Raw genomic sequence first — 19,212 nt, 5'->3', positions numbered from 1 at the left:
CTTTGCTTCTGCACAAGAACAATGAAATGGAACGTGAGGGAGACTCTGGAACTACACCTCTCCAGTCTCGGCAGCAGAGGAGGTGGACCAGTCTCTGGAACCTGTATTTCTCTTTTTGTTGCTCTCTTCTTCACAATCTCGGACAATAATACCAATCACCGAGCTAGTCTCGCGCCTTCTTACCTCAGACGACGCTACAAAAGTCTCATCTAGTCAATCTCTTGAGTGGAGCTGGAAGAAAACTGCTGAGCTTCAGTCTCTCCCACATCAGTCTATCACCATCATCTATCAAGTCTCGGTCTCTTCGCACAGAAAAAAAGGAAGCCGGACTGCATCAAACAGGAACCCTACTTATCAATCTTTATCCGCTCTCCTGCAGGCGGTTGGCGTTGTGAAAATGGGATATCATGAAAATGCCCCAAACGGGTCGTCTCTAACATTCTGAAGCTCGTCTGGTTTTCGGCCCCTGCCTGCGACGAAAATGGCTGCTGCTCTTGAATGTTGGTCAAACCGAGCCAGCCCGGACGACGATATGCTCGAGCAGGTCCTCGTGAAGACCCAACCGAGATCCGAGGCTTGCTTGCCTACCACCTCCTCCAAGGAGCCATCTAAGTGGCAGCGGTTGGGCAGGAACTTCTCTGGGGCGATTAACACGCTCAAGACTTCGCTCAATCTGGACTCTGCGCGAGATCCGAGTGCCACCAGGATTGATGGTTTGTGGGGAGGGGTTGTGCAGAATCTCACCAAGTTATACCCGGGGAGTCAGCTGCCGGAGAAGCTTGTTTCCAATATACGGAAACATTTTGATTCTTTGCCTATCAGGTATTTTGAGTTTTTTTTTTTTCCAAGTTACTTGGGTTTGTTCTCGATTTGGAGCTGCCCTTGTGAGCTGCTAGATCTTTTATCATGAATCATTTATTTTTTCCATTTGCAGGAAACGTCGATTTTTTTTTAAAAAAAATGTTTTTACTATTCTGTTGTTGGATTTTATCGGTTTCGATTCTAGTTACCTGATTCATTCTGTATTGAAAGGACGCTTTTCTCTTCTTATTTTCTAGTTTTTTTCTTTTTAACATCTTTCCTTTGTCTTTTTTTATTCTAGCTTCTAGATCCATTTATATTTGCATGAGGTTGGCTCGAGCCGTTATCCTGCTATATCTCTTACTTTTTCTTGTTCTGGTTGGAGGTTTTTTGGTTAATCTTGTGGTTATCCTGAGAGGTCCTCGTTTTTCTGTCATTTGTGGTTTCGACTTTCAACCAGAGTACTTCTGGTTTTATTGTAGACAGAGACCAGTCTCTGATAAATTAGTCCCTTCAATTGTTACCGAGTGTTTGTTACTTTTTTGTTTCCTCGCTTTACTGCTGACCACAAACGCTTCACATCTTCTGCTCTCTTCGTTTCGATTCGTGGAGACCCAGTACACTATCCGTTGGAATTGCACTCCTGCTCGCAAAAAAAATGTTTTTTTTCTCAGAAGAAAAAATTGTCTTCTATTCTTATGTTTATTTTTCATCTGGACCTCCTTTCAGCTATGCGCAAGCTGGTTTTGACATGAAAGAAGTGTTCCTTCACATGCGCATCATCGAACAATCCATCACTGAAGACCACCCAGCAATCTGGATTGATGAGATCTCTGAAAACCAAACACATGGATCTATTTTCCGTCTGACATTTGCATGTAATTCCTCCATTTCATTGTCTGCTATGTCTGGAGCTCTTGATAATGCCTCAGTTTGCTGCAAAAAGATCCAAGTATTTGAAAAGAAGTCATTCACTCTCGGAATTATTGCTGTGCTAGTTCAATCAGGCCAAGAGAAGTACTTCAAGTCCAGAGTAGAGATTGCTCTCAAATCTGCGCTGAAACGGCCAAAACCGGCATCAATGAAGCTACCTTTTGGCCTTTGTGGCTGTCAGGAACAAGCAACAAAATCCCATCTAGATATAGACAATGAAGAAGATGACTTTGAGCGGAATCATGAACCTGTTACAGATAATTCAACGATCAAACTCCAGCTCCCTCTTCCTGATTCAACCTTTGTGGTAGCTGTTGATGAATGGCAAACCATCCTGTCCGGTGTGGATGAGATTGGGAAGTGGCTACTGAACTCTGACTGTATAGAATTTGGAGATCAGATAGGACCTACTTCATTCAAGGGTATCTATAAAGGGAAAAGGGTATCTATTGAGAAGCTCCGTGGCTGTGAGAAGGGGTCTGGTTATGAAATTGTGTTCCGGCGTGATCTTTTGGAGTTGATGACCTGTGGGCACCGAAACATTCTTCATTTTCATGGTGTTTTTATTGATGAGAACCATGGACTATGTGTGGTGACAAAGTTGATGGAAGGAGGGACTGTACAAGACCTGATGCAAAAGGGGAAGAAGATTCCTGTCAAAGAAGTGATAAGGATAGCAGTAGATGTTGCAGAGGGTATCAAGTTTATGAATGACCATGGAGTTCCTTACAGGGATCTCAACGCACAAACTATTTTGTTAGATCGGCATGGGAGTGCTTGTCTCGGCGATATGGGTGTTGTTACTACAAGTAGGAATTCAGGCGAGGTTACTGAGTATGAGACTGCTGGCTACAGATGGCTAGCTCCTGAGGTTAGTTTCTCAAGTAATATACTCATTTTAGCCTTAACTGATGAAACTTCACTATTTTTCTCACTGAAGGTTGTTCTGCAAGTTTTGAACACCAGATCAACTACTTGGATTGATTTACACGATATTTTTGTGGATTAGTAACTGAACTGTGTGTGAATGGAAGAACCAAACCATGCAAAACAGGGTCACTAATCGAGTTTTGTCATTGCAATTGTAATTCTCTTCTGCCTATTGGAATTTGCAGATTATTGCAGGTGATCCAGAGAGTGTCACAGAGACATGGATGAGCAATGTATATAGCTTCGGCATGGTGGTGTGGGAGATGATCACTGGAGATGCTGCTTATGGTTCGTACTCACCTGTTCAAGCAGCTGTAGGAATTGCAGCCTGCGGGTTGAGGCCAGAAATCCCAAAAGAGTGCCCACCCCATTTGAGATCCTTGATGATGAAGTGCTGGAACAACTGCCCATCCAAGCGTCCCCAGTTTTCTGAAATACTTTCAGTAATGCTCAGGCCAGGCATCAAGTGAACCAGTGAAAGTGTGTATAAATCCTTACACTCTATTCAGTGATCGATGCCCAAATGTAGATTTGATCGATGCCCAAATGTAGATTTGAGATGTATGATCAATCCTTTTTTCTTTTCTTTTTTTGTTGTTTTTGCGTCAAATCCTTGAGATTTAAGAGCGTGAAGCCCTCCTTTCTTGCCTTCTTTTGGTCGGCCATTGGTGTGATTTCGATGGGGTTAGACCTTGTATTTTTTTATTTTTGTTAATCCATTGCGACAATGGCGCGACAAGGAGATGTTAGTGGACTTTCTCTGAAGGGAAGATGGCCCACAGTGATATGCAAGTAGGTTTTTGTCACCCATGTGGGCCCTTCATCTTTCTCCGTAGCTTCTTTGCCGTGTTCTAGTAGCCCTGCTGTGGGCCCCAAGGCCCCACATAAAATTAGGCCTGATGCATGGAAGTTAGCATGATTGGTGACCCGCGTGCCTTAGCGCAACTCCCATTTTTTTAAGAAAATATGAATTTTAATTCGTTTTAAACCATAATTAAAATTTAAGAATTTTGTTTATCAGATAAATGTCTCTTCTAAATTGCCTGACCTGTTAATTTTTAAGGAAATTTTAAAAAGAAGAAACTATTTTATTTTTAATATATTAATAAATTGATAAAATTAATATTGTATTTATAATTTCTAATAATTGTAAACACTTTCACATAATAATAAATATAACCTCAAAATATATGGGATAGAACATTCAAACCTCTTCTTCTGGGCTCAAATTCGTCTATCTTGAGTTCATCTCTTCTTTCATTCCCCTGAGATCTCTTATGTTCATATGTTGGCCCTAGAAATCAACACTTATCATTAATATTCTTTTTTAATATTATTGTAGTGACTTAAGCATGATTTGTTAAATATTTTAAAAACTTTACATAAAGGTTACTTTATCAATGGTAGATAAGCATAAAAGAAAGTAAAGGATTAAGGCATGGTGATCAGTAATTATTTGACCTCAAAGTCAATTTTCACTAATTATGATCGACCAACCGCAATAGCACAAGCACTGTTTCGTTACTTTTAGTAGTCCACACATGCTTTCATAAGCATAAAGAGAAAAGTGGCCGCTACCTGAATCATATGGTATTTTTTTCAGTTCAGTTTCCTGCAAGCACAAGGTCTGCCCTTTCTTCATAGAGCTACTGCTGGCTTTGTTAAACTCTCAAGACTCTCAATTTCCCTCTTCATTTTCAGAGACTTAAAGAGAAAGCACTTGTATTACGGTTGCCCTACCTTTATTTTTATATTTGGGGGCACTGTTGTTAGGGTCATCATTGATGGATGAATGTTAGTTGCAACTTAGAAAGGTTAGATAAAAAGAGTGTGTTCTTTTGTAAACTATTTCATCTTCATAGTGGATTACTGCAGCGGCGAAAGATAGGACATAATTTCACCATTAGGTGAACCTATATAAATCTTGTGTTCTTCATGCTTGTTTTCTTTTATTCGTTTGCGATTATTATTACTCTCGTTAATATTGAATTAAGGCGTCTAATTCCTAACATATGTAAGTACTTTCTTCGTAATACATCTGTTGTAGAAGATGATTCGTTTCAGAATTCAGATGGAGATTATTCATTTCAGTACATTCAATAGTCTCTTTAACTTCGATGAAGGAAAACCTACACAAATCATGCTCAAACCCTAAAAAACTCTCAGCAAAGTCGACAAAAATATATTTGTGAAAGACGATGTACATCTGAAAATAATACATGCTTTATTCCCCATTCAGCTCAGCAAGCTTTGCAGTTTATTTTGCAGATCATAAAGCAACACATGAAATGCTATACTAACTCAGATCTGTTATTCTATTCACACTAGGGCAAGCAAGTGGAAATATTTCATTAGGAGGAAACTAACAAACTTCAGTCACATTCTTATCTAAAACCTTACCATCACTGGTAACCAAACTTTGAGAGTAGCAGCCAGTTTCATCTGCATATCGATAACTTTGCTGTGTAGTAGCTGAACCAGAGAGAACAGAGTGATCTTGGACCAGCATCCAACCATCAGCTTTCTGACTGTCAGAAAGGGAACTGAAGTGGACTTGATTGGGCAAAATAATGGACAACTCATCTTCAAATCCATTGATGAAATTGGTTGTTAATAGACTAGTGTTATTTTCCTTGGGCAAGGTGGTGGTCAGAATGTAGAGAGGATACCTGGTCCTGTGTCTTGTTCTACCTAGTAAGAGCACTGAAAAAGCTTCTAACCTTACATTTGTCTTAGTTTTAATTTTCTGTCTAACCTCTTTATAAGTCCCATTCTTCTTGAACTTAATTGTGTTCCTGAATTCAAGCTCTTGAAGAACACGGGTTGTAATGTTTCCCAATGAAGAGTTCACCCAACCTGCAAACTGAATCTTCCTCCTGGCAGTGATCTTGAAAGAGCCATCTAAACCAGAGAACTTGCAATCCCGTGAAACAGACATGTTGGGTACTCTATAACGAATCAACTTCGCATCGATTCTAGGTAAAGCATGATCCACCCAGAGGTGTAAGTTTGCATCAACAAGCCAATACTGGATGCCATCAGTAACTCCAAGCCCTATTTTATGGGGATTTCCATCTAACAAAATTCCCAAGAATGGTGTCAAGTCTAGGTCATAGGAAGGAAGATTAAAAGCTCCAATGCCCACAACAGGCTCCCAGAATAATGGATTTATGCCTCCTGTGAAAACAACTGGAAAAGGAACAACAGACCCTGCGAAGATCCCATCAATTGTTGCGAAAACCTGACGAAATGACCCATTTCCACGTCCTGTGGTCAAATTGTTCTTTTGGATGTAAGCGTTTGGAGGGTTGGAATACCAAAACTCATCGTTTGAATGGAAGGAGACGTAAACTTCCAAGATAGCCCTGTAAGTATTCAGTGGGATTTCAACACTCTTTGAGTGTACAACTGATGGTTTTTGAATGCGGAACCAGAATCCATCATCTCCATTTGATGAAATGGGGATAATCTTATTCGCAGGTTTATTCAGTAGGAAGTCTCTGCCTACAGCAATCATTCCAGGCCCTTGAGATCCAGACCTCACTTTCCTTCTACCATTCTCAAACAGTGAAGCTTGAACTGTCGGAAATTCTAATCCCGATTGATCAGATAATAACCCTAGTTTCCTCGCCTTAGCGGCGCTCTTCTTCAACAACTCTCCTGATTCTGTTCTATCAACAGCATCCTCATCATCCAAGAAAAACCCGGCTTTTCTGTCCTTACCTTGTTTCTTCCTCGAGGTAAAGCCAAGTTTCCTCAACCAACAAGCAGGCTTTAGCCACGTAAACTTCGATCGACTCTTCCCCCGAAGTCTAACTAATTCCTCACCTCTATCGTCACTCGCATATTCTCGTCCTAAAGGCTCTACCCCCACCTCGAAAACTCTTTTTTTCTGATCAAAACCCTCAAGCCACTCACTCTCGTTGTCACCACCGTAATAATACGCTGAAATGTTCACATGATAAACCCCCGTAAAGACGTCATTAACGATGTTCTCGAGCATTACCGAGAGTGTGGCATCAGAGCGCCGTAACACGGAAGCATACCTAGTGACATCCTTCCTCACACTCCAGAAGATCCCGCCCTCGGTGGGCTCGGCGGTGCTGGTGCGGAGCAGCTCGACGCCGTCGATCCAGACGGCCGCGATCCGATCGTACTGCTCGCCGCGGCAGGAGGCATTGAACTCGAGAATGACGGCGGTCCACTCCCCGGGGCAATCGACCGGCGGGGAGTAATCAACGGAGACAGGCGGAGATCCATAGGTGTCAGCGAAGTCGCGTTCGAGGAGGGCGAGGGAACAGGAAGGCGTAGTCTGGTCCGTCGGAAGAGGGCGCGTGACTTGGTAGTAGTACTCCTCGACTGTGCCGTTTTGTTGAACGGAAATGGTTTTCGTAGGCTTGAGGAAACGGAGCGTGGGGGGCGGCGGAAGGGAGTCGGCGAGGGAGCAAAGAAAGAGGAGAAGGAGGGCTAAGTGGTGGTAACGCATCATGCGCTGCTGTTTCGCAGTTAGTCCAGCGGCGGATTTTCGAGTTCCAATAACTGACTGGTAAGGAACTGACGGTAGTATGTATCTGGAGGGCGACGAAGGTGAAGCGCAGGTCTTCGGTTTTGTTTGACGGTCAAGGGATGAAAAATGATGACGGTACGTGGGAGCAACTCTCGGCGAAGGAAGCTACGATGAAACTTCAAACGGTGGGCCCAAGCAAACGCCTTGGAGTGCGGAAGATACGTGGCACTGTGACGGAGTTTGACTTTGTCATGTCCACTAAATCCAAGAGGATTTTTACTCTCCGAATCCGGAGAGTACAAAAGAGCCTAATATCATATGAAAGCACAAATATGTGGGCCCAATCGGATTTGGTTTTAAAAACTCGAACCGTAACCCCAACCCGAACCCAGAACCCAGAAATACCCAAAGACAGTTGGAAATCCAACCCTTAGCCCATGGTCATTTCACCATTCATTTAATTTAAAATTAATATTATTTAAATAAAAATATTGTATATTATAAAAATATATAATAATTAGGACTACCTCAAAATTATAAAATAAACCCCTAATTATTATTTGTGAAAATATATATATTAAATGTATAATATATATAAATATATATATTAAATGCTAAATATTAAGGTTATTATAAATTTAAATTATATTTGAATAATTCTTCAAGAATCAGCTCATTTAATTTAAACTAATTGAATTTAATCTACTCAATCTTTCTATTTCATCAATTATTCCTCTATATCTAACTAATCATATATATAAACCCAACAAGAGTATGAATTTTTTAAAAAAACCGACTTCACTACATGGCCAATCATGCATGAAAAGAAGTAAATATAAATTCCGAAACCTAATCATCCTAACTTAAACCAAAACCTCCCAATTCGTAAACTAGAACTCGATACATGATCAATCATGCATAAAATCGAGAAAATCATGAAATTTTTAGAACCCTAGAGTCTTAAATCCAAACTCAAATGTAGGTGAAAGGATACAATTATCCACATCTAGTAGGGCATAACAAAGACTTTTCACAACTATAGCAGGATTTCTTGAATATCTTACAAGAGCTTAAGTTTGTATGTTATTGGATGCAAAATATTACCTGCATCATATTTTGGGATGTAAATAAATGGAGGTGTCTTAAACAACCAATTTCTCCAAAGAAATTGAGGTTCGAGGCTTCCTCTGTGCTATTGCTGCTATTAGACGTTAAAAGCAGCAGCATGAATATGCTGCCATGTTGTCTTTCTTTTATCTCCTGGTTTGGTCCTCTCATCTTTTTGTTTGATCAACTTTCTCTTCATTGTTTTGGCTTGCTTGAGTACATGATTGAAAATTTGCAGCTCCAAACTATTACACGAAATTTCATGCATGATGTCGAAGAACAAGTGCGAGATAATCAACTGTAGCACTAGTACATCTCCGAACCAGTGGTTGGACTTTGAAGCACCGATGCTTTTCGCGCGCCTCCATGCATTCATGCGAGGTAGGAGAAAAAAATGAAATGCGCGTGCTTTACTCGTCACCTACGGCGTTTTCTACGGACTCCACCAGTAGAATTTAAACCTTCTTTTTTTTCTACCTCACCATGTTTAGCAGAAACTAGTTCTGCATTTTTTACCCAAAGAACTGCTTCATCCTCCGGTTGCGACTCCAATATCCGCTATCTGCAACTCTTTGCTGCAATGCATCGAATTGGGTTTGTGCCGTCTCCAACTGATTATAACTATGTTCTGTCAGTTTGTGTAAAGTCATATTCTTTTTCCTTCGGAGAACAAACACATTCAATTATCCTGAAGTTGGCTTTGCATTTTAATGTCTTTGTTGGGGGTGCCTTAATTAATCTTTATGGTAAAACGGACCGAGTGCTTGAGGCCCAGAAAGTATTTGACGAAATGCCTGAGATAAATGTCTTTGCTTGCAACTCACTTATTTCCAGCTATTCCCACAGCCAACTTGCAGCTGTGGCGTTTGATATTTTCTCAGTGATGATTGGGTTAGGAATATCACCGAATCAATACACTTTCTCTAGCATCCTGGTTGCTTGTTCGAGGATCAGGGTGAGAGAGACGGGAATTCAAATTCATTGCCTTCTTGTGAAACTTGGGTTTCACTCAAATGTTGTAGTCTGGACTACCATGATTCATATGTATGCTAGTTTGCACAGATTGGAAGATTCAAGAAAAGTGTTCAATGAGATGAAAGAGAGAAATATAATTACATGGACATCAATGGTCTCAGCACTTGTACAACATGGCCAGCCAGATGAAGTGATGCTGCTTGTTCGCAAAATGCGGCAGCTGGGTATTGGTTTGAATTCTGTAACTTACAGCACTGTTTTTAGTTCATTTTACGGGTTGACATACTTGAATTATGGTAAGCAAGTCCACTGCCAGGTGATTCGAGAAGGTATAGAGTCCAATATGTATGTGGTTCTTACCCTTATGTCCATGTACTCCAAATGTGGTAGCACACACGATTTTTTAAAGTTATTCGCAACTGTTTCGCCCATAGATCAAATCTCCTATAACTCCATCATTGCCAGTTTTTCTCATCTGGGAAATGATCAGGAGGTTCTCACACAATTCACTAAAATGAGGAGGGAATGTATAGCTATGGATGCCTTTACCTACTCAATCACCCTTAAAGCAATTGGAACCCTTTCAGCCTTGGATGAAGGTAAGCAAACCCATGCTGTTGTTCTCAAACATGGGTTTGCTTCCAATGTTTTCGTTCAGAATGGGCTTATTTCTATGTATTCAAGATGTGGTTTGATTAATCATGCAAAACAGATCTTCTTTTCAATGAGTGCACCAGATTTGGTATCGTGGAACTCTATCTTATCTGGATGTGCCCAACATGGTTTTGGCAGGGAGGCAGTTGAAGTGTTTGAACATATGAGAAGAATGAAGATTAAACCAGACCATACAACATTTTTATCAGTTCTCACTGCTTGTAGTCATGGTGGTTTGCTCCAGAAAGGACTTGGATATTTTGATTTGATGAATGATTTACAGGTACTTCCTCAAGCAGAGCACTATGCATGCAAAGTTGATCTGCTTGGTCGAGCAGGACAGCTGGAGGAAGCGGAATTTTTCATCAAGGGCATGCCAATTGAGCCAGGAGCTTCAGTCTATCGAGCTCTGCTTAGTGCATGTATTGTTCATGGTGATGTGTATATGGCTCGTCGGACAGCTCATTGTCTCTTTACAATGTGTCCGTGTGATCCATCTACCTATATCTTACTCTCTAATGCTTTCGCACGATGGGGCCTTTGGGATGATAAAGCCCAACTTCGGGAGCTTATGATTGGGAGGGGTGTCATAAAGAGTCATCCTGGGCTTAGCCAGATTGAAGTGAAAAACAAGGATCACTTGTCTAGTGTCATGGAAGATCAGTTGTGTTGTGAGGTGTTGTAATGTTTGCACATAATTCTAATGCAGATCGTGCTTTAATAGGCATGGATGGGAAAACATGCAATGGACAGGTGGAATTTTGAAGGTAGCAAGGATGCTGAAGTAAGAGGCAAATATCTCTCAGTTGTCCTTGTTATGTTACTGCATTAAGTACTACCATCAATTTGTGGTACTTATGCGCAAGAGGGGTGTGACATGGTGTTTTCATAGTCATGGATGGGAAAACTTGCACATGTATCTATGACCTTAATGTAAGGTAGAAGTTTGAAGGTAGCAAGGACATTGATGCAAAAGGTAAATATCTTTCAGTTGCCCTAGATATATTGCTATATTAAGTACAACTATCTACTTGTTGTACTTTTGTAAAAAAGGAAGGTGGCAAGGCAAACTTTGAAGCTCAGGGGTAAAAGAAGTGATTTGGAACATGGAACTGGCTATCACTTCAATTCGCAACAATTCTTTCTGACTGCATGCTGGCAGGACTCTAGCACACGAAAATCATATTTAACTGTTAAGGCTGTTGTCACTCATCTGGTTTTCCCATTTGAGGCCATTTGGTGTGAACACACCCCTTTATGTAATAGGGGTGCTTGCTGCTGGTGAACACTTCTAAGACCAAAAAGTACATGGCTACTGGGGAAGTCTTACATCAACACTTAGTTCACCAGCACAGAGAAGGCTGGATGGCCCAGTTGTCCTCAATATCGTTTCAGATTAGTCTCTTGCATTTCAGTGTTGGAAAGTTTTTATGATAGCGATTATTTTGTGTAGTTAAGATTAACTGTGACAAAACCACTGGCACAACTTTGTTGTGAACTGTGGATAAATTTTCTTAAGAGAACAAAGCAAGTTCAGCTGACACAAAATCAAGGGGCCTCCTCCCCAAGAGCATCAGGAGCTGGGGCTAATGAATCTGCAACCGATGAGTCACTGCCTGTTAACTTTTCTGAGAATGGAGAACAATTTTCTGATCTCAACGAATGAAGCCAAATAGTGGTATGGAAGAACGATGTCTTGGTTTTGTGACATCCATAGGATCTAATGGGGTTTCATCCAACGTTTGTCTCTTGCAACAACCAGTTATCACTTTTCAGTTGCCTCTTCCACAATGGGTTGTAGAATCAGTCTTTGAAAATTTTTAGCCACTAGAGAAGAGACTCTCATCACAGCTTTGGTGGAGCCATTGTTCCTAAAGGTTCCAGTGTATAGGAAGATGATATTTCCTGTATGGTCTTTGAAAACTCCTCTGCAACCAGTTGGGCTGGAAGTGCCTCTGCAACCTCCATTGAAATGCTTCATGGCTTCCTCTACTTTGTTGGTGGGTCTCATCAGGAAACGATTTTACCACCAATCTCTAGTTTGATTAGACCATGCATTTATAGCTGCTAAACACACTCATTATCCCACCCAAGATAAACATCTGATGGTGAGACTTCTCAATGGCTCCATCAGAGGAAAACACATGGAAGTTACTCTTGCCACATGCAACAGCAGACTGGAGGATGGAGCATTTATTTAACAGGACTTCTGAAGGTCTGGAAGGACAAGTATTACCAGCTAAGAAGCTCTGGAAGAAGCTGGGAAGTGGAAATCAATGGCATTTCGGACATGTGGTCTCCAAAAACATGATTGGTAGGAGATTGTTCTATTATGGAGAAATGTTGTTTGTTTTTAACCTTCAGGCTACACTGGCAAACATAAACATCTAAAGTGAAGTTGCTAGTTGTTTGTTCGAGTATTTATTCCATAGGAGACTAGAATAGAGATTTTTCCATTTAATAGTTGTCCATATGCAAGAAGTCCTTTTTCTTTTTCCTTGCTATTTAGATGATGAGCATTTCTTTTGATATCTAGTATGCAACTATTTTAACTGATCTGGAAGGAATCTTTATTGAAGAGTCAGTATAGAAGAATCTTATATGACTCTCACAATAAAAAAATCTTACAACACTATAATTAATATAATGGAGTCTTGTGAATTTTGATGTTACCCATCATGTTCATAAATACGTGGATCCAATCCACAGTTGTCGGTCAGCAGCCAGTAGTAGGTGGATCAATATAGCCCATATTCGTATACAATAAATTTGAAAGGCGACCAACATCACAAGCCCATACCCATACATAGTCGATATGGACATTTGATTTCCGGGAAAAAAATCCGAAAATGCAAACGGCCGACGCGTCAGCCCGGACCTCCTGAAAGAAGCTTCTAGTTAGTTCGGGAATTGTACTAACCTTGCAGACCACGACCGGATCAAATCTAAGGGGCCCGGTTCCCTGTAGTCAACGAACGAACGAACGAGATGATAGAGAAAATAAAAATAATACTTTTTTTTACTTTTTTAATAAAAAGAAAAGTTAAAAAGGAAATGAGAATAAATTCTTCCTCACCGCCTCTGAGATACAGCGACAGTGCGGAGTTTTTATCCAGCGTGTTTTTACCGTGGTGAGCGCTAGCGTCCTTGTTTTGACGAAGAAAGCTATAAATCAGAGCGCTTTCACCTGCCCACGAACTTTCCCTCACTCTTGTCGCAGCGATCTTCGGGGTGAGGGTAGGGCATCGGCACTGCCCTAAAACCTTACAAGATTCTGAGACGGAAACGGGGAGATAGAGAGAGAGATTTAAAGGAATATCTTCCGTGGAAAGAGAGGGAGATTGATCATTGAAAGAGAGAGAAACGCAACAGAATCGGAGGAAAACTAACATTTACTTTCCGTGTGACCTTCCTTCATTCTTTGTTCCGAGAAGTTGTCATCGGTACGTTCTTAGCTCTTAGTTCTTGCTAGTTAATCTCTCATGGACCTCAGATTTGGGTTACTGTCAGGAATTTTGGTTTCTGTGCCGGTCATCGTGGGACTGCTGCTTTCCTGGGCTCATTTTCATCTAAATGTCTTCAATCTTTTGCTTCTTTTGTTGTTGTTGTTTTTGATCCTGTCGATGGGTTCTGGCGGGGTTTTGAGCAGTTTATATCACTATATGCTTCCTAGAAAGAGAGCCGACGGAGAGGCGGAAATTATCGTTGAGGACACGGAAGCGTTGAAGAAGCCGAGGGTGGATAGCTTGATCTCTCCGTCCGTGACGGAAAACAACAGCCACAGCAGCGATCTCGTGGGCCCGCCACTCCTTGCTGCCATGGACGGAAACCCGAACGACATCGACGAAGATCTTCACAGTCGGCAGCTCGCTGTCTATGGTCGTGAGACTATGCGCCGCCTTTTTGCATCTAATGTTCTCATCTCTGGCATGCAGGGCCTTGGTGCTGAGATCGGTATGGATTTTACTCATTCACCTTTTGTTGTATCGATTTTATTACCTAGTATGTTGCTGCTTCCAAAAAATATATTTTTGTCCCCTTTTTTTTTTTTTTTTTTTCCCCCATCGTATATGAATTTGACATGGATGATTAGATTTTTGAGAAAAAAAAAAAGGTGGATTACATAATTCGGGTCCAGTGTAACTGGTTGGATGTTGTGCTGCGGCGTGGTTCCTTTTTATTGCAAAAAATCAAGTTTTAGTGTAGCTGTAGATCTATGGCGAGTGACAAGTTCTGTCGATGTAAGGATGTTCCGGTTAATTTTGATGCCATCTGAATTTTTGTGGCCAAGCATACGGTTTGCATTGTTCTGCTGAGGTTATGAACTGCTTTCTTGGTTTCAATTTTGGAACATAAATTCTGTGAAGTTTGAAATTTGCTGCTTTGTCATCTCTTCAAGAATGCTTGTGAAAAAGTTTAATTTGGTTTTGAACTTTTCCTAACAAAACTATGTGGTATACTGCATACCATTACAAGTGAACAGATTTATTTGTCATGATCAATTTGTTATAGATATCTAGGAAGAAGGATTTGGTACTGTTTTCGAAGTTCCTTATGTATTACTGGTTTAATCGTTTATTCTATTAATCTTATAATTGTTGGCTAACAAGTGATTATTACTGCTTCCAGCAAAGAATCTTGTTCTCGCGGGGGTTAAGTCAGTCACCTTGCATGATGAAGGAACTGTTGAGATGTGGGATCTCTCTAGCAATTTTATTTTCTCAGAAGATGATATTGGGAAGAACAGGGCACTTGCTTGCGTCCAGAAGCTTCAGGAGCTTAATAATGCTGTTATGATATCTACACTAACGACAAAATTGTCCAATGAGCATCTCTCTGGTTTCCAGGTTTGTCGTTTTTCTTTTCATTGTTCACATTTTGAACCAATTTACTTGCGACTCACACACACACAAAAAAGTGGACTTTGTTGTTTGTGTTTGAACTTATCATGCCATAGAGTATGAAAATTGATTTTTCTTACTGTTCTTGTTAATTTGCTAAGATGGCTTGTTTTGAATGTCTACAAAGAATATAAAGATTATGAGATTATCATAGTTGTAGAAAGTGAATGTATTGTATTAGCCTTTTATTATTAGCACTGTTAAAATGGGTGTTCTCATACAAGATCTGCCAGCAAGAGTGAGGTCATGGATACTTAATTGATATTTCTTTCTGAATTCCAAAATTTGCTACTTGGTTGGTAATTTCATGTTTGTTCTGAATCAAGCTGAATCTATTGCTTATTATCATCTTTTAAGAAAAAAATGATTGCTTAGAAGGGGAATGGGAAACTAACTTTATTTGGCCTTTGCAGCAATTCATTGTTTCTCTGCTTCCCTAATAAAACGTCTTCACTGATAATCTCCTACTATTTTGTAATTGATTCTGGTTGTCAACTTAGCTTTGAAACCCTAACCTGAAGCTTCTATGCACTGCAGGCCGTTGTTTTCACTGACATTACCCTGGAAAAAGCAATTGAGTTCAATGATTATTGCCACAGTCACCAACCCCCAATTGCTTTCATCAAAAGTGAAGTCCGAGGTCTCTTTGGTAATGTCTTTTGTGACTTTGGTCCTGAATTCACCGTCGTTGATGTGGATGGTGAGGAACCTCACACTGGCATCATTGCATCCATTAGCAATGATAATCCTACCCTTGTGTCATGTGTGGATGATGAACGGCTTGAGTTCCAGGATGCGGACCTGGTTGTGTTTTCAGAGGTGCAGGGCATGTTTGAGCTCAATGATGGGAAACCGAGAAAGATAAAAAATGCTAGAGCCTACTCTTTTACTCTCGAGGAGGACACCACAAACTTCGGCCTTTATGAAAAAGGTGGAATAGTAACACAAGTGAAACAGCCAAAGGTTCTGAAATTCAAACCGCTAAAGGAAGCTCTCAAGGATCCTGGGGATTTCCTTCTTAGTGACTTCTCCAAATTTGATCGGCCACCGGTGCTGCACTTGGCTTTTCAAGCTTTGGATAAATTTATCTGTGAAGTGGGGCGGTTTCCTGTTGCTGGGTCTGAGGAGGACGCTCACAAGCTGATACAGTATGCTGTTGCTATTAATGATGCCTCAGGTGATGTTATTGAAAAGATTGATGAGAAACTTTTCAGGAATTTTGCATTTGGTTCAAGGGCAGTCCTGAATCCAATGGCTGCCATGTTTGGTGGTATTGTTGGACAAGAGGTTGTGAAAGCATGCTCTGGAAAATTTCATCCACTTTTTCAGGTAATAGACTTCAAGGTTAATTAAATTATGGAGGGTGTTTCTAATCTAGTTTGTTGATAATCCTCTGACAAAATGATTTCTGTATATGTTCCTCCTCTTGGGGCCCGGAGTTTAAAAATCTCACCAATTATACACTGTTAGATAGCATACATAAGTAGCTTTATAAACTTGCAATACATAATAGTTAGCTTTATGCAAAGATTTTATGACTGTACTCGTTGCTTGAATGGCGTGTTTATATGGACTGTGGTGGTGCCATTTTTGGAGCACCTATTTATGATGGATCTCTGTGTTTCAGTGAACTTGAGTTTATGATGCATTCAATTTTATTATTAATGTTTTTTGTTATCTTGCTAATTTGTTCTAATTATAGTATTGGGTCTTGGTCTGCTTTGCAGTTCTTTTACTTTGACTCGCTTGAGTCACTTCCTTGTGAACCACTGGATCCCAATGATCTGAAGCCATTGAACAGCCGTTATGATGCTCAAATCTCAGTCTTCGGATTGAAGCTTCAGAAGAAGTTGGAGGGGGCAAAAGTATTTGTAGTAGGATCTGGTGCCCTGGGATGTGAGTTCCTGAAGAACCTAGCTCTTATGGGAGTTTCCTGTGGGAACCAAGGGAAGCTGACTATAACAGATGACGATGTCATTGAGAAGAGCAATCTCAGTCGTCAATTCCTTTTCCGTGACTGGAACATTGGGCAGGCCAAGTCCACGGTCGCTGCTTCGGCAGCCAATGCAATCAATCCCCTTCTTCGCATTGAAGCTCTCCAAAATCGTGCAAGTCCTGCAACAGAAAACGTGTTTGATGACGAATTTTGGGAGAATCTTGATGTGGTCATTAATGCTTTAGATAATGTGAATGCTAGGCTGTACATAGACCTTAGATGCATATACTTCCAAAAAGCCCTTTTAGAATCTGGAACTTTAGGTGCTAAATGCAACACACAGATGGTCATCCCTCATCTTACAGAGAATTATGGAGCTTCTCGTGATCCTCCCGAGAAACAAGCACCCATGTGCACTGTTCATTCATTTCCTCACAATATTGATCACTGCTTGACATGGGCACGTTCTGAATTTGAGGGGTTGCTTGAAAAGACACCAGCTGAAGTTAACACATTCTTGTCTGACCCAGCCAAATATACATCTGATAAAAAGAGTGCTGGAGATGCACAAGCCAGAGATCTCCTGGAACGAATCATAGAGTGTCTTGACAAAGAGAGATGTGAAACTTTCCAGGACTGTATCACATGGGCACGATTGAAGTACGAGTTATTTCTCTTTTAGTAATAAACACATTTTACCCTTGCTCTGTAAAGCTCTGGGAGTACTTTTTCTTACTGGGGAATTTATTTGTGCAGGTTTGAAGATTATTTTGCCAACCGAGTAAAGCAGCTGACTTTTACATTTCCTGAAGATGCAGCCACGAGCACAGGGGCACCCTTCTGGTCTGCTCCTAAACGTTTTCCACGTCCCCTCCAGTTTTCATCTAGTGATCTAGGTCATCTTCACTTTATTATGGCAGCTTCCATATTGCGAGCAGAGACATTTGGGATACCTGTTCCTGAATGGGCTAAGAATCCACAGAAGCTGTCAAATGCTGTGGACAAAGTATTGGTCCCTGATTTTCAGCCTAAGACGGGGGTCAAGATTGTGACAGATGAGAAAGCCACAAGTCTGTCGGCTGCCTCCGTTGATGATTCAGCTGTAATCGACAGCTTGGTTAAGAAATTGGAAGATTGTGCTGATAGCCTCGCCCCTGGCTTTAGGATGAATCCAATACAATTTGAGAAGGTGTGTGTACCACTATCTTTTTTTGAGTGTTTTAAATATTTTCCTTTCTTCATAATGGGATTAAACATAGGTACCGAAAAATAATACGTTTAAATTTATTCGAAGCGAGTAGTTCAAGTGCAGCTCCTGGGATTTTGGGCATCTTGTGCATATACTATTGTCAGTACTTCATTTTTGCATATCGCCTCTGTATGGAGAGGGCAGCTGGGAAAGACGAGAAAAGGTCATTGAGCTGTAACCTCAAAATGTTCCTGTTCTTAACTTTCCGCTTGTATTTCAGGTGCTGAGTCGCGCTGTATAAGCTATTCTTGCGTTTGTTCAAATTTGCAAGTGGATTTCATTCTTCTAATTATGTATTATCACTATTGTGTCGTTATTGTTGTTCCTGAAATATTTCCTCCATGACTTGTATAATGATGGTAGGATTGCGCCTTTCCTGGATCCACATGTTCCCTGAACCGTTTCTGTTGTGCACAAATTTCAGGATGATGATACAAACTACCACATGGACTTCATTGCGGGACTGGCCAACATGCGTGCCAGGAACTACAGCATTCCTGAAGTCGATAAGCTGAGAGCCAAATTCATTGCAGGAAGGATAATACCTGCCATTGCCACATCCACAGCAATGGCAACTGGTCTCGTTTGCCTTGAACTCTTCAAGGTGTTAAGTGGCGGGCACAAGCTGGAAGACTATCGAAATACATTTGCCAACCTTGCCCTTCCTCTCTTCTCCATTGCAGAACCAGTGCCCCCTAAGGTGATCAAGCATCAGGACATGAGCTGGACAGTGTGGGATCGATGGGTCATCAAGCAAAATCTCACCTTGCGAGAACTCCTTCAGTGGCTCAAGGACAAGGGTCTAAACGCTTACAGCATTTCATGTGGAACTTGTCTTCTCTACAATAGCATGTTTCCGAAGCACAAGGAGCGGATGGACCGCAAGGTTGCGGATTTGGCGAGGGAGATTGCCAAGGTTGAGATTCCTCCTTACAGGCGCCATTTGGATGTTGTGGTGGCTTGTGAGGATGAGGATGATAACGATATCGATATTCCATTGATATCCATATATTTCAAGTAGGGGTTTCTTTGATATATAGTCGGATATAGTTTTTAAGTTATATCATCCTAATTTGGTCGAGTCTAGTACTTGGACCTACGTATGAATTACTGAATTTCCATTTTCAATATAAATTGGAAAAACAAGAGAGTGGATGAATTATATGCAGTGCTTCCTTTACCTGATTCGGTCATTTGATTTTGATTTTGGAGCGTTTTA

At 40.9% G+C, this 19,212-nt stretch overlaps 4 protein-coding genes across 6 annotated transcripts; 3 read left to right on the top strand and 1 right to left on the bottom strand.

Moving 5' to 3' along the window:
* Window positions 1-39: 39 nt before the first annotated feature.
* Window positions 40-3,250, top strand: LOC137942469 (uncharacterized). Its single transcript, XM_068788122.1, has 3 exons — window positions 40-822; window positions 1,531-2,605; window positions 2,850-3,250. The coding sequence occupies exons 1-3, from the start codon at window positions 482-484 to the stop codon at window positions 3,132-3,134; spliced, it is 1,701 nt and encodes a 566-aa protein (XP_068644223.1). The 5' UTR covers window positions 40-481; the 3' UTR covers window positions 3,135-3,250.
* Window positions 3,251-4,824: 1,574 nt separating this feature from the next.
* LOC137942518 (peptide-N4-(N-acetyl-beta-glucosaminyl)asparagine amidase A) lies at window positions 4,825-7,294 on the bottom strand. The gene has a single exon (XM_068788207.1). The coding sequence runs from the start codon at window positions 7,151-7,153 to the stop codon at window positions 5,027-5,029; it is 2,127 nt and encodes a 708-aa protein (XP_068644308.1). The 5' UTR covers window positions 7,154-7,294; the 3' UTR covers window positions 4,825-5,026.
* A 1,564-nt stretch (window positions 7,295-8,858) lies between these two features.
* Window positions 8,859-10,780, top strand: LOC137943100 (pentatricopeptide repeat-containing protein At1g11290, chloroplastic-like). Its single transcript, XM_068788794.1, has one exon. It carries the CDS (start codon window positions 8,859-8,861, stop codon window positions 10,590-10,592), a length of 1,734 nt encoding a protein of 577 aa, XP_068644895.1. The 3' UTR covers window positions 10,593-10,780.
* A 2,315-nt stretch (window positions 10,781-13,095) lies between these two features.
* On the top strand, window positions 13,096-19,197 carry LOC137936304 (ubiquitin-activating enzyme E1 1). Of its 3 annotated transcripts, none has more exons than XM_068780894.1 (7): window positions 13,096-13,350; window positions 13,557-13,861; window positions 14,537-14,754; window positions 15,346-16,137; window positions 16,536-17,404; window positions 17,501-17,933; window positions 18,418-19,197. In XM_068780894.1, the coding sequence occupies exons 2-7, from the start codon at window positions 13,570-13,572 to the stop codon at window positions 19,012-19,014; spliced, it is 3,201 nt and encodes a 1,066-aa protein (XP_068636995.1). In that variant the 5' UTR covers window positions 13,096-13,350; window positions 13,557-13,569; the 3' UTR covers window positions 19,015-19,197. The 3 variants fall into 3 exon arrangements, with proteins under 3 accessions (XP_068636995.1, XP_068637002.1, XP_068636991.1); XM_068780901.1 differs by having other exon boundaries at window positions 13,253-13,350; window positions 13,581-13,861; XM_068780890.1 differs by lacking the exon at window positions 13,096-13,350 and having other exon boundaries at window positions 13,359-13,861.
* Window positions 19,198-19,212: the final 15 nt, after the last annotated feature.

This window comes from Aristolochia californica, unplaced genomic scaffold (assembly GCF_029961685.1).
Source record: "Aristolochia californica isolate CCGP_79_NKW_82.1479 unplaced genomic scaffold, dmAriCali1.0.hap1 SCAF_10, whole genome shotgun sequence".
Lineage (NCBI taxonomy): Eukaryota > Viridiplantae > Streptophyta > Magnoliopsida > Piperales > Aristolochiaceae > Aristolochia > Aristolochia californica.
The sequence above is the reverse complement of the archived record's forward strand: the minus strand, read 5'-3'. Positions and strand labels throughout refer to the sequence as shown.